The 14994-nt window shown below is 41.4% G+C and overlaps 2 protein-coding genes and 1 long non-coding RNA gene across 3 annotated transcripts; 1 reads left to right on the top strand and 2 right to left on the bottom strand.

Annotated features, from left to right (window-relative positions):
- Window positions 1–3777: 3777 nt before the first annotated feature.
- Window positions 3778–5820, bottom strand: LOC133904076 (formin-like protein 20). Its single transcript, XM_062345550.1, has 2 exons — window positions 5614–5820; window positions 3778–4395 (listed from the first exon to the last, which is right to left on the bottom strand). Exons 1-2 carry the CDS (start codon window positions 5818–5820, stop codon window positions 3778–3780), a joined length of 825 nt encoding a protein of 274 aa, XP_062201534.1.
- Window positions 5821–6828: 1008 nt separating this feature from the next.
- Window positions 6829–9142, top strand: LOC133903774 (thioredoxin-like protein YLS8). Its single transcript, XM_062345234.1, has 2 exons — window positions 6829–7054; window positions 8602–9142. The coding sequence occupies exons 1-2, from the start codon at window positions 6935–6937 to the stop codon at window positions 8908–8910; spliced, it is 429 nt and encodes a 142-aa protein (XP_062201218.1). The 5' UTR covers window positions 6829–6934; the 3' UTR covers window positions 8911–9142.
- A 3721-nt stretch (window positions 9143–12863) lies between these two features.
- LOC133903837 (uncharacterized) lies at window positions 12864–14023 on the bottom strand. The gene is made up of 3 exons (XR_009907370.1): window positions 13911–14023; window positions 13704–13824; window positions 12864–12913 (listed from the first exon to the last, which is right to left on the bottom strand). It is a non-coding gene; the product is annotated as an uncharacterized LOC133903837 (long non-coding RNA).
- Between the last annotated feature and the right edge of the window lie 971 nt (window positions 14024–14994).

Here is a 14994-nt window from a genome sequence, read left to right as displayed (position 1 = left end):
TTTAGTAGCAGGTATTGTCCCCGGTTACTAACTGCATTTGGACCCTTTGAAATCTCTGAATATTGTACTGGGTGAGAGTGATATTGGTTGCTAATCTCACGTATCATGACCTCTGTCACCTACATAAAAATGGGAAGGATTATGTGCTCTGATCAAAGGGGACATCACCACATGCTACAATCTTAATAACAAAGCAAATATCTCATAGATTCCAAAATCAAAATCAGTACAACAGACAAAAAAAGGAAGCAAACAACATAAGAGAGATAAAGAGAGAAACATATATATATATTCACATACACATATATATGCATACAAATATATATTCACACATATATACATACATATAGAGAGATACAGATAGGTAAAGATTGAGAGAGAAAGAGAAAGGGAGAGATACAGAGAGTAAGATTTTAAACAACAGAAAAATAAAAAGAGAGAAGGAGAGAAAGAGAGAGATACCAAGATAAATAAAGAACGAGATAAAGAGAGACATCCAGAGAGAAATACCTACATATATAAATACCTACATACAGAGAGAAATATTTTAAACATCAGAAAAATAGATAGAGAGAGATACATAAATATACAAATAGAGAAATAGATAGAAACATGCATCCAACATAAAAAAACAAAGAAAGACAGTGATTCAAACACAAAGATATCTCAGAAAACATAAAGAAGGGGGAGAAAGAGAAAGAAAGAAACAGAGAGAAGCAAATGCAGAAATCAACAATGATATATATATATATATATATATGTATATATTATACAGAGATAACTACATAAATAAAGATAAATACATTTCATAAATCTATCAAAATAAAGACATATACATAGACACACATAGATAGAGAAAGAGACAAAAATAAACAAAGATTAAGAAAAGCAATTGGCATATACAAATACAGAGAGATAGAGAAAAACAAAGAGAGATAGAGATACAGAGAGGGATGAAGAGAAATACAGATTAAGGGACAAATAGATAGAGATAGAAGGACAAAGAGAGGGAAAAATAGATACAGAGAGAGATAGCATGACAAAGAGAGAGAGAGAATAGATACATAGAGAGAGACAAACATGCATATGTACAGCAACTATACATGTATAGAAAGACAAAAACTTATCCCATTTATTCAGCTTAATTTACTAATACATGTATAGAAAGAGAAAAACTCATCTCATGCATATGTACAACAACTATATGCTTTAGATAAAAGCATTCTACAGCAAGGCACATTAACCAGAGATCACTGATTAAATGTAGCATAATAATCCTTCACGTATTCGAAAATGAGAGGAAAATCTTAGTGACTAACATGAATTCTAGAAAGAAAAATCAAAAATCAAGAACTAATGTCAACAATCAGCCAGTAATGAAAAAATAGAGCTCACATATATAATTTATTTTTACCTTCGATGGGGACGGGAGAGATCTGAGACTGAAATCAATGGATAAAGAAAGCAAGAACCAGCCTGCCTCAACACCTCTGAATGAAAGTATATTGCATGAAGCAAGACAAAAGCATTCAGATATATTCTGATATCTGAATATGCTACTCCTATATGCTTTAGACAAAAGCATTCTACAACAAAGACAAATTAACCAGAGATCCACTGATTACAAGTAGCATAATACCCCTTCACGTATTCGAAAATGAGAGGAAATTCTCAGTGACAGTAACATAAATTCTAGAAAGAAAAATCACAAATAGGGCACAGAGGTCACTAATCAGCCACTAAAATCACAAATGAACAACTTTATGAACCCTAGAACCACAGCAACAACAAAGATCAACAACTATATCACTAATATAGCTCAAATCGATCACTATATCACCTGTTCATGACAGAGGCATCCATCATTTATCGAGCAGTGCAAATTTGACACAAAAATCATGGGGATTAGAGGGGGAGCTCATGTAGAGAGAGAGAGAGAGAGAAACCAGTGGAGGTCGAACCTCAGGTAGCCGGAGATGTGGTGGTGCCAAACACAGTTGGCCAGAGTACGGTTGCAAGGTGGCCAGTATCCAAAATCCCGACCACCAGAGAAGCCACGGGAGCAGCCGGGGGGGAAGGTGGCAGAGTGCGTCAGGGCTGAGACGAGAATGTACGACGGCCACGACTCTGAGGAGGGTGGGGTGTCGAGGATGGCAGTGATGGCGTGGGTTGCAGTATCAACTAGTCTTATTAGCGCGCGTAAGCTGCGCCTATTTTTATTTTACTGTGTAGAGCACGATAAAAGAAGACTAAAAAATTAAGTTCACAAATTTTGTACATTTTAATATTTATTTATAAAATTATTAATGTTAAACACATTAAATTAATTATAGAGAAAATAATAGTACTTTTATGCATGCACATAGTTTTAACATGTGAAAGTAATACTAACCTAAAAAATTTGTTTCATATTTTTTTGAGTTTTAGATATTTTTCTTTGCATTTTAGATTTTTTCAGCTGATTTATTAATGTAACTAATATTCATTTCGATATTTTTCTAGAATTTTTTGGAAAAGGAAATTACATATGTATGTATATATGTATATATATACATATAGGTATACATGTATACGTATGTATACATGTATGTACGTGTATATACATGTATGTACGTATATATATATATATATATATATATATATATATATATATATATATGTGTGTGTGTGTGTGTGTGTGTGTGTGTGTGTGTGTGTGTGTGTGTGTGTGTGTATGTGTATGTGTGTATATATATATATATATATACACGTACGTATACGTACTTGGGCCCACTTCTACAGTAGCATGGTCCTTGAGAGGTCGCCATTCCTTCCACCGTTAGGATATAGATATTGATGAGGAGGGCGGCGGTGTAGAGCTCGTGAAGAACGACGATGGCGGCGTGGGATGGGTGTGACTGTGGCAGGAGCGTGTGATGGGTTGGGCGGGGCTCCTTCCGCCGTTGCCTTGCCCGCTGAGCTTGGAGAAGCACCGCAGTGACCCCCTCCCTCGATTTCCCTGCTAAGCCCACCGTGGGCTTCAGAACATCTGAATTCGATAACAGCAATACCTGTTAGAATATCAGTCAAAACCAATCAAAATTAGCACAACTTTCAAAGCATATCATAAGGCCATAAATTAGACAGATTTGGCATCAAGAAATATGTCATCAGATAAATAGCAAAATTCTATTTTTTTACAGGAAAATATGTCATCAGACATATGTTTAGACGTAACTTAGGACTAGAGCAACTAGTGTGACTGAAGTCTAGAAGGAGATGGTGTCATCTTTCACTACTTTGTCGCATATGCTTTTGCCAATGACAGGTTATTGTCATTGGATCAATGCAGATGAAAAGAAGGATATGCATCATTCATCATTCAGGCTTCAGACGTGATGAAGGGAACAGAATACGCTTCACGATGCAGGATTTCAAAGGATGAATACTGGCGTAGGAGAACTAACACAACACATCCAAAGTTCAAAACACATCAGGCAATTCAAATTGATGAAATCAGAGAAATTACACAGAAATAAGGCGAGCCGAATATAACATAGTCAAACACAGCAGCATATAATCATACATATTACACACACTAAATTATTGTTTAGCAGTCATTAGGCTGATTCCTTTTAATTACACAGGTACTAAACGAAACAAACAACACAGTGTTCAAAGTTCAAATATCACCATATAGTAGCTTGGCATAATAGTTTCAACCACATATGTGTCTAGTAATTATATTATGTTGTGCGAAAACCATAAAGCGCGTGCCACCACCCAAGATTAGCCATTTCAGGCTCCGTTGAGCCGCCGGAGGTGCCGCTTGCCGGCGTAGTGCTGCTCGACGTTGAGCCCGCTGGAGAGGTGCACGTTGCACACCTGGCACCGCACGTTCATCTCCCCGGCCAGGTACGCCACCCTGTTCAGGTGCTTCCGCCCCTGCTCGTGCTGCTTCAGGTGCCACGCCGTCATGCACAGCACTCCGCAGAAGACGCACGGCACGGTGGGCTCCTTCTTCGCTGCTGGGTGCGGCAGCTTGGCTGCGGATCTTGGCTTAAGTGGAGGCTTCATGGCGTTCGCTGGTGGCACGCCGGAGCCGGCGTTCACAGGCGGCGCCGGGCAGGACGGGCCCGGGGAGCGTTGAGCGTTCGGCGCCGGGTGCGGAGAGTGCTGCGCCTTCTGCAATGGTGGCCGACGCTGGTAGTGCTTCTGCGGCGGCTGGCGAACGCCGTTGAGCCCCGAAGGCGGTCCGGCCGGCCTCTTTGCCCATGTGCGTTGCGCTGGTGGAGGCGGAAGTGGAGGTGGAAGTGGAAGTGGAGGCGGCTGCTGTACCTGAGGAGGTGGAAGTGGAAGTGGAGGCGGCTGCTGTACCTGAGGAGGTGGAAGTGGAAGTGGAGGCGGCTGCTGTACCTGAGGAGGGGTACATCAGTACATGACGACACAAATTAAAGAATCACTCGTATGTTGCATCAACCATGCAATCTGCAATGAAGATGAAATGCATGCACGTATCAACTCTTGTGGCTGCATCACTTGTGGCTGTGTGCATCTTATGCATTCGGCGGGACAAACTCTTGTGTGGGTATATTAGTTTGATGGAACGATGAGAGTTAATAAAATACTATTTTATAAAAAAATATACATATCAAATTTCAAATGGACTTAACATACAACAATAAAGGCGCTGTATATCTACTAGTGCTGACTGACCATTTTATTGCATTGAGGCAAATTTACATGAGGGGAGTTAGATGGAGATGGAAGGTCAGGGAAAAAAACTACGGTCCTAATCCTAAAATACTACTCCAAGTCAACAGAGAATTTATATGCATCACTCACCAACAGAATAATCATGGATTTCCTCAAAAATAGAATAACCATGGTCCTAGAATTAGAGCTTTCTTTTCTCTGAACACATGACCTCAATAACCACAACGTTTGTGCTATACCAATGTACTACATTTGTGTCCCCTCAAACAAATGAAATGCAGTACAACCTTCTATCTCTTTCTGGTTTTTGCTTTAACTGAAAAGTGCTGGGCCTGAGGATAATTCTACCATTTTACTATGAGCCATCATTTGTGGAAAGACACGGGCACAAGGCAACTAAGCTGCCTTTCAGGTTTGCAACTATATTACATGGAGACAGAGAAGCTGAAGCCGTGGACTGAAGAATACAGTCTATCATTTTTTTTGGAAGCCAGTGCGCTATCACAGATTTATATCGTGGTTATTCAGAAACTGCAGTCACTTGGGAAAAGAAAGGAATTTAGAACTTAAAAGTTTTGTAGTATCTTTCATTGCCCGTGTACTTAAACATATAGGCAGGAACTCCTGCCCACATTTCAAATATATATATGACAGGAACTCAACCAAATCCATCAATAGAATAATGCAGTCCTAGAACCAGAGTTTTCTTTTCCTCCAGACCAACTTTGGAACTCATATTTTGTTAGTTTTAATCGGAAAAAATGCTACTGAAGAGAAACCAGGGTTTTAATCGGAGCTACGAGTTAACATCATTGCCACGTTTAGCCTAGGCACAAGCCAAATAAGCACACATGCAAATTACATGATGAATTGGTATCAAAATTAGAATGCACATGCTGCTACAGAAAGAGCACTGACCGGCGGGGGAGGCGCTGGCTGGGCCTGGGCACTGAAGGAGGCGCAGTGCCCCTTCCTCCGGAGCTCGAGCCGTCTCTGGACGCCCTTCCTGAACATGTCCATGATCCTCAGGTCCTCGTCGCTGGGGACCTGACCGGATGCAGCGACATTACTTCCATCTTCTATTTTGATGATGTGCGGCACGGTACTCGGAAATGGCGTCGACATGCTCGAAGCTGGTGATGGCTGTTGGCTCGATGCGCCACCTAGGGCTGAAGATCTCTGTAATCTGAAGCAGAGATAAATTAGAAACGGAATGCATTTCAGAGTCCTCAGGTGTGTGTGTGTGAGTGAGAGAGAGCCAGAAACATGGGAAAGAATCCAAGAAAATACTTCTATTCAGAGGGCAAGAACAAGCAAATTCCAAGAGAACTCACCAGCAAACTGTTCAGCGCAACAAAGAAAATAGTACTCTTGTGATCTTGTCTATCATCCAATTTTGCAGTAGCCTACACAAGGTCCATAGCAACAAATACACTCAAGGCACTCAACAAGACGGACCAGGTGTGTGTGTATATATTCTGTCTGTATTTAACCATGCGTTGGTTAAGCTCACACGTTCTGCATCGCACAAAAAGAGAGAGAGAAAAAAACTCACACGTTCTAGTGTTCTGCGTCGCGACCACGACGCACTCGCCATTGAACATGCAGCCCGGTGAACTGGCGACGAATTTTTTTTATTTTTTTATTTTTAAATCCAAAAAATACAAATATATGTGCCTGTTTTGAAAATTTATAATTCTATACTCCTGGCGACAGGCTACCTAAAATTTGTATTTTTTCTTATTGTACAAGTAATTATTTGCATTGAAATTCCGTAGAGCATTAGATTATAGCATCCTCTGCACATATTTTTTTCAAAATTTTTTATGATCATTTAGTATTTTGAATTTTAAGAGCATTGGAATAATACATTTTTTTTAACTTGTCGATCATCGGAGGGGCGACCGGTAGAGTTGCAAAATTTCAAAGCGGACGAATATATTTGCATTTTCGGATTTTAAAAATATAAAAATAAAAAAAGTCACTGTCGACTACTTCGGCCCGAAAGGTCGGCCCATGGATGGGCCGACAAGTAAGCCCAATAATTGACCGTTGGGCTTAATTACAAAAAGCCCATGTCTCTGATGGCCCAAACCGACCTACTATAGAACTTTCCATCGACTTCGAGTCGGCTCGGCCGTTCGTTCGACGCTCCCAAATTCTTCTCGCGAACCAGCAGCGGCGGAGGCCGAGCACAAGCAGTAGCTGCCGGCGGCGGCGAGGGAGAGGAGAGCCAAAGATGTCGTACCTGCTGCCGCATCTGCACTCGGGGTGGGCGGTGGACCAGGCCATCCTCGCCGAGGAGGAGCGCCTCGTCATCATCCGCTTCGGCCACGACTGGGACGAGACCTGCATGCAGGTAACGGCTCCACCGCCTAGCCGTAGCTTCTAGTGGTTCTTGATCCGTGCGATTCGCTTGCTTGCGGTTGCTATTATTGCCCGTGTATGTCTCTCGCGTTGTAGTTTCGGGATGAATTCGTTGGATTGGGGGTCGATGGTGTTGGTGCGGAATTCGGAAATTAGGGTTAGGATTTGTTGTGGAGATGATGCGATTGGTTAGGGCGAGGTTTAGGGGAATCGGGCCAGGGAAGCTTACTTAGCTTTATGTAGAACGTGCATCTTTTGTTATTTAGCAAGTTTGATTGAGGATTATTTGATGTGATATAGATGGGTGAGACTGGGAGTTGGGAAGCATAGGGCAGCAGTACTACTTAGCTTATCAAAATATGCGAACAAACAACTGTTATGCTCAGCAATCCAGCCGCGTAGCAGCTACGCCCCTCCCTGATTTGTTTGTATCAATGAAAATTAAATTATTGATGCACCCATTCTATTGTTAGAGGATAGCTTGTTAGTCCAAAGTTGGAACAAGTAGTGGGAGGGATTTAAATTCTCTATGTTTTTTTTCCATGGAGTAAAGCTTGCTTGTTTCATTGGGAGTTAAATAAACTTATATTCCACTTAACCTTTCGTAAATTTGAAGTCCAGCACAATTCGCTTGACAATTTTTTAATTTAATTAGCCCACAGTCCATGCAACTTTCTAGTTATCCTTGACCTGTGCCATTCTCTTGTGCGTGGTTGCCTTTTGCACTCTTGGAGGCCACTTGTCTTTCAGGGCTAATTGTTAACTGGACATAGACAGGGTGTGTGAATGTTGATTGTGTGGGAGTGGTCACGGATCCATAAAATTATGGAGATGATGTAGAATGATTATACAGGGGGCTTTAGGACATTGTTTCAACTGAGCTGCTTACTGATGTAAAAGAGGACTGTGAATTGCAGCCATATTGCTGATTCAGGGTTGTAACACCTGGTCATCATGTTAATTGGTAAGCTCAATAGGTATTAGTTATGGTATAATACTCTAGTTAGATGAGGTTTCTGGATCATGGGGTAGCACTGCTACTGAGCTGTACATATGAGACCAAAATGTGGTTTTTGCTCTACCATCTTACTACCTAAACCCGACCACTCCCTTGGTTGTATTCTACTATCACTCTTACAGTGATGTTTTCTTAAACCTTTCTATTGTCACTGCCTCTTAGTCAATAGCATATTTGATCAGTTTGAATTTGAAACTTAAGTGGGGATATTTAGGATGTTTCCTTTTTTAGGAAATAGTAAGCTTTTTATCTCAATTGAGAGCTAGGTAGCAGCTTACATTCTTTATTTTGCCTTTCACATTTCCAAAGAAACTTAAAAGTTGCTTGCTAAAATTAAAGTGAAGTAGCTATTAGGTCTTGACATCTTGTATTAGATGGTTTACGAGAAATATTTATATGTCTCTGTTTATGTTATGGTTGCACTTTGACATTGTCTTATGCTTTGGTTCTACAACAATTTAGATCTGTTGTGCTCTTAGGCTTTATTCTGACTCTTTTTTTATAATCTTATTTATGTTTAGATGGATGAAGTGCTGGCGTCAGTAGCCGAGACAATAAAGAACTTTGCTGTTATCTACCTTGTCGACATCACCGAGGTTCCTGACTTCAACACTATGTACGAGCTGTACGATCCGTCGACAGTGATGTTTTTCTTCAGGAACAAGCACATCATGATTGATCTTGGGACAGGAAACAATAACAAGATCAACTGGGCCATGAAGGACAAGCAGGAGTTCGTTGACATTGTGGAGACTGTCTACAGGGGCGCACGCAAGGGCCGTGGTCTGGTGATTGCTCCAAAGGATTACTCCACCAAATACCGTTACTAAGGCATTTGTGGTTGCTATTGCTGTGTAATTTGTAACCTACCATATTCGGCAAATGCCAGCACTCGGACATGTGACCCGTAATTCAAAGGTTCCAAATTTGCCGAGTGTTGCCTACCTATTTCTTGACATCTCATAAAATTGTAACCCGTGAGTTGATTGATCGAATCTCAAAACCGAATATATGTTGTCTTTTGACGTCAAGAAATGTGGAGTAATGCCTATCGATTCATAAGTTCCGTTTTTGCCACATGCTTTACCTGATCCAGTCCTACCCTGTGAAGTACATCCAGTTCTGTCCTGTTTACACTGTGTTGTTGCCTTTGAGGATTGACCGGGGTCCACTCATTGAAAGAAGCATGACAGCATTTGCAGAGGTAGCATGTTGACCGCCGGCGGGCAGGACGTCGGGCGCGGCCAGATCATGGCGATCTTCGGGCACGTGAAGAAGAGATGGTTCATACGCATCTTTCCTTGGCTTCTCCACGGAGCTCGTGCATGACGTTGACGACGACATGCTTGCCGAACGGGTTTGAGCTCTCTCTTGGGCAAGCCGCAGGGGCGGAGCTATCATAATTCAAGCGTATTCAACTGAATACCTATTATTTTTGGCAAAAAAATTGATACCTATAGTATATATTACATATAGATGATAGTTGACAAGTGTTTACTATAAGTTTTGAGCGTCAACAGACGCTGAAAATCATTTCACACGGGAAGCACCCACCCTATGCCTAACTGTCGCACTCATACCACTCTAACATTCGTAGCCCCATTTTCCATCTTCTCACTTTGCCAGCCCAACCAAGCACTCCAGCTTAAGATGAGAGATCAAAGTTGAGAGCAAGTAGGTCCCTGCTGCGCCAAGTCTTGACCATTAAGTATGCAACTTTCCTAGCAAGGAGGCAACGACGATCGCCCCAGCGATCATGCACAGGTGCGCCCGCTGCCCACACCGGTGCTAGAGCCGTCACGCCCGTGATGGAGTTGCATCTCGCCACCAAACACCGGAAGTCCAGCACCGCCCCATCCCTCATGTCCATTCTGTGATTCCCCAATTCTGCACCAGCATGGTAAGTTCTAAATTTTATAATCATATATTTTCTTTTTTGAAAGCAAATAATTCCATATCTCACTTCTGTTGATGTTATTCTAATGGTGTAGAAAAATAGTATATGTGTCATGGTCGACTTTTGAAAATTATTCAAATGAATTTGATCTTCTAACTCTTGTCTTGGCCTGGTGAACTAGGTCAAATTGCAAACGTTCCATGTGTATTAACATAGTGTGTTTCACATGTCTTTCGCTTAGCATTGGACAATCAGTGGGTATAGAAATTTTGCTTTGCGCTACCGCGCACATATTGCATAGTGTATTATAATGGATTTAATCAAAATAGCTTATCGCGCTAAAAGCTAGGGTTTACATCGTGCGATGCATCGATTAGTGATTACATTAAAATTAAAAAAATAAATAACTTCAAATATTCATTTTTTAAATCCTGGCTTTGCCACTGGCAAACCACCATGCAAAGAACCGAACCTTGAATGGCGCGGAGGCAGGGCTGGCCCTGGGCCAGGACGATAAGGGCGCAGGCCCGTATGGGAGGCATGTGCATGATGTGCTCATGCACAAGGCCCTAAATGATCAGCGCCCCTAATTTTTTATAATATACTTAGTAGTCTAATCATCAAATTAAATGAGTAATCTATTACTTTAGCAATAAAGAATGCAATTTATTATCTCCTGAGAATTTGTGTGTGATATCTATTGGGGCTTGAGGATTGCATGACGGGTTATATCAATGTTAAATCCATAATTAAGATATGATTGACATCAATCCTGCAATCCATCAGGGTAATCAATTAACGTAATTTTAGAGGGGGGCAACTTTTTATCTCAACCCTATGATCAGAGGCTATGGACAGTCAAAATCAAAAGTTCCTCAGCCAACTTATACTTTTAAAATTATATAGATTGAAACGGTTGAAGTCCTATGTGTGTTATATGATAACACACGAAAGGCTTACTGGATTGGCCATAAGAACACTTGAAAATAATATTTTGGAGAAGAAGTCTTATGAAGATCTAAGTAAATATTTTATACTAAGGAATGATAGAAAGATGTCGCGTTTAAGATAGTTTAGTTGTTAAGAGTTCCAAGATTTGCTTTTTGGTATGTTACAGTTCTTGGGAAAATTGTATTACCAATATGATAAATAAAAAACTGTTTTTTTCAATTTGTTTTTCTTATACCTAGGACATAATTATAAAATTCGCACATGGCCCCTCAGGCACCACCCTGTGAGGGCGCCGTCCCTGAAGGAGGTGTGCCGATCATCGTGGACGGCGAGTCGGTGACAGAGGTAATTCTGGGAGCAGGCCCTGCATCTGGCGCCACCAAGCCCAAGCAAACTGTTGAGGCAGGTGGATGCGGTGTAGGGGATTGATCCAAGGCCACCTACCGTTTTGACCTGCAAACCTTGTCCCGCGTCGAGAAGCTCGGCGCTTTTGATCCACGGCGGCCAGAGTAGCTAGTTGCATGGAGCGCATAGCGTAGAGTATGGTTTGATTATGACTAAGTGCTGAGAGCTAGGACCAGGGGTCCTGTCCACGGCAAGTAAGAGAGAACGTATGACAGAGAAAGTGAAAGGGAAAACTTCATCTAAGTCGGCTGACAGATGACGTCATCCTACTCAGAGGAACCGCTTTGCGTGGAACGATTGTTATAGATTGGTGATCGAATGAATGGATGGATGTGTTGTGAATGTTCGGATCCTCTTTTTTGGCGTGCTTGCCACAGATTTGTACTTGCGGCCATGTCGGTTGTCTATGTCCGAGCTTGTTGATTTGCACGCAGTTTGTGCGGCCCGCGTTTGCAAGCCATCGGCGCGGCCATGGATGGTGAAACACCCTGACACTGTAAAAGTCTGAAATGTTACTATAAATTACTCCACTTGACTCGCTAAAACTATAAAATTTCGACAACACCTCCTCTAAAACATAATAAAGCGGAAGCAACAATATAGATATATGATGCATAAATAAAACCGCATACTAACACATAAGTATCCTAGCAGATAACCAACGCATTAAGGCATTAAATTGATCTCCAACAAAGCAAACTAAAACATAAGTTTACCAACGCTAAACAACACTAAGAGATAAACAACTCCAACACTTGCATTAATATTACAACACCACTACTGCATTAATATGTGTGATTATGACGTGTAGAAGTGTTGCTACTCCCATCCCGTCCAAGCAAGCAAGTATTATGCACTGGAAAGGTTATTAAGAGGTGTGAGATATAAAATCCCAGCAAGCAAACTGCTTTAACAAGCTATTTAAACTACAAATTCATTAGACATCGATTTAAAAGAGAGTAACAATAGCATAAAAACAAACCAAGTTAGACATCCAAAATTATCATAAACCTCATCTAAAAAGATTAAACCACATCCTCATATGTTCTGGAGAGGTATTCGCTTCTCAACATCCACTTCAATAATAGAAAATAATTCAATTAAATACTGCACAATGCAAATGCAATGCAAATACATATCCATTGTCTTTACACCCAACAAGGTGTAAAGTTACACCGTACTCCTCCTCGGGCAACGTACGGCGCGTACCGGTACAAGTCGCGGCTAGCAAACGGCGACATATTACTTCATATGAAATGCAATGCAAATGAATGCATATGAAACTGTAAATACCACATCACTCATAGCATTCATCAACTACATATACCACAATAATAACAATCTTCATGAATATGAGAGCATAAGGCAACATAACCACATATAAAAAAGTAATCGTGCCTCACCTCATCAAAAACATCAATTAATCAGATCATATTAAATAGATCATGGTTCTGAACATATAATTTAGGTGGAGGTAGAATGAATAATAAGTTAAAGCTAGTAGCAAAGCAACCACTATATTTACTTGCTTTTTTTCGATACAACTGACAACCTTCAAACACGATCAGGAGCACCACCACCTGATTATGAACCACACCTCAGTAAAACATTCATACAAACATGCACATACAATAGGAAACACGATCCTAACACCCCAAGCCGTCGTTCAAAAGAGTGCCCCAAAAACAGCATATACATCTTTCTACCGATAAAAGCAGTAGGGCTTCACATTTTTCCCGTAATTAATACACAAATCCAAAAATTCTAAAAATTTCATAGAAGCTATAAAACTCCATTTTATACCACTTTCTAGTTGTAGTTTTTTGTATTTGAAGCCTCTAAGGTGGCCAAAATGCACTCTGAACATAACTGAACTTTCTGACGATGAAACAACAGCAGCAACTTTTAAGAGGCCATAACTGGAGTTCTACTCATTCTATGATAACATTCTCTACTCCGTTCAAAATATTATGAAAAACTCTACAACTTTGCTTTAGATCGAACCCTAAAATTATTCCAATGTGATGGTAAAAAAAACTGGTTTGATCTACTACTGTCCAGATTCTTGACAGAGAAAATCAGTTAAGTTGAAACGATGATATATCTCAAACTACAGAGGCTATGAGGGTAGTCTTGGTGCCAAAATAAAGGTATTGAAGTCCCCAACAACTTTATCCATGGTGGGAAAATTTATTTCAGACGCTAGCACGCTCAAAAATGACGTTGAACAGGGACTGCACAAATCTGACGGATTTCAGAACGTGGACAAAACTGATTTCGACCAAACCTCAACCTAAGCCCCCTCTAAACTCGAGATCTAAACCACAAAAATCAACCCAAAAGGAGAGGATTAGGGTGGTGAATCCTCACCTAGAGCAACCACGAGCAACTTGACAAGAGCTCAGGGTTTTCCTCTTTCTTCTCCTTCTTCTCCTTCCCTTCTTCTTCCCTTCTTCCTTTCTCCTCCTTCTTTTCTCCTTCTTCCTTGCTGCTGCACAGACCAACAGCTCCACAAGATGTAGATGAGAGGGGACGAGGAGGAGCTCAGCACAAGGAAAACAGGAGAGAAATTCCTACCTGGGTGAGAGGAGCACCGGCCCCCTTCTTCCTCCTCCTGATCTCCTCCACCTTCTTTCTTCTTTTCCCCTCTCTTTCTTCCTTCTACGTGAAGTTTAGAAGAAGGCAGGGTGGCTACTGCTATGGGGAGGGAGAGAGCAGGGCTCTAGGGTTAAGAAGAAAAGGATTAGTCTTTTTTTCTCTCTTTGAATCTCAAGCGTCCAATTCGCAGCTTCATGTTCCGAAGTTCGAACATAACATGCGAGTAGTCAAACGGAATCGTTTTGACGAGACTTACACATCCGTGATCTCCGATCGTCCATCTGAGTAATGGGTCAAAAGGTCAACTTTTCACATCCTCTTTAAAATGTCCAGTCAACACTTATTTATATGATTTTTGAGGCATTATATTCTCCCCTCCTTCAAAAGAATTCGACCCCGAATTCTACCATTCCATAACAACAAAACTTTGACCATAAAGTAGAACTCACCAGCTTCGAAGAGCTATGGGTGCTTCTTGCGCATTTGCTCCTCAAGTTCCCAAGCTGCTTCGCATTCCGACTGATTAGTCCATAGGACCTTCACATATTTGATTGTCCTCCTCATGACTCGTTCCGAAGAGTCCACAATACGAACTGGACGACACTCCATAGTCAGATCCTGCTCCACTGTGATAGGCTCCAGATCAATCTTATGCTGTGGATCCTGCAGATACTTCCTCAACATGGATACATGGAAGATATTATGCACACCACTCATAAAATCCGGTAATTATAGGCGATAAGCCAGACTGCCAACTCGAGCTGTGATAACAAAAGGTCCAATGTACCTCGGGCTAAGCTTCCCTGTAGTGCCAAACCGAGCAACACCCTTTATGGGTGATACTCTGAGGAGAACCTAGTCACCCACTGCAAACTCCAGCTCACGTCTCCTCACATCTGCATAACTCTTCTGTCGGCTCTGAGCGGCCAACATGTTCTGCCGTATCTCCCGCAATTTCTCGGCGGTCTGTTGAACAACCTCAGGACCAAGCAATGCCCTCTCACCAGAAGAATCCCAACACAGGGGAGAAACACACTTCCTGCCATACAAAGCCTAATATGGA

This window comes from Phragmites australis, chromosome 21, assembly GCF_958298935.1.
Source record: "Phragmites australis chromosome 21, lpPhrAust1.1, whole genome shotgun sequence".
NCBI classification, from domain to species: domain Eukaryota; kingdom Viridiplantae; phylum Streptophyta; class Magnoliopsida; order Poales; family Poaceae; genus Phragmites; species Phragmites australis.
This window is presented reverse-complemented; position numbering and strand designations above follow the sequence as displayed.

Excerpts from the sequence above, each read along its gene's own strand:
- LOC133904076 (XM_062345550.1), bottom strand. The coding sequence starts at position 5,820 with ATGTCGACGCCATTTCCGAGTACCGTGCCGCACATCATCAAAATAGAA. Across the intron at positions 4,396-5,613 it reads AGCCAGCGCCTCCCCCGCCG|GTACAGCAGCCGCCTCCACT; the intron begins GTCAGTGCTCTT and ends ACCCCTCCTCAG.
- LOC133903774 (XM_062345234.1), top strand. The coding sequence starts at position 6,935 with ATGTCGTACCTGCTGCCGCATCTGCACTCGGGGTGGGCGGTGGACCAG. Across the intron at positions 7,055-8,601 it reads GGGACGAGACCTGCATGCAG|ATGGATGAAGTGCTGGCGTC; the intron begins GTAACGGCTCCA and ends ATTTATGTTTAG.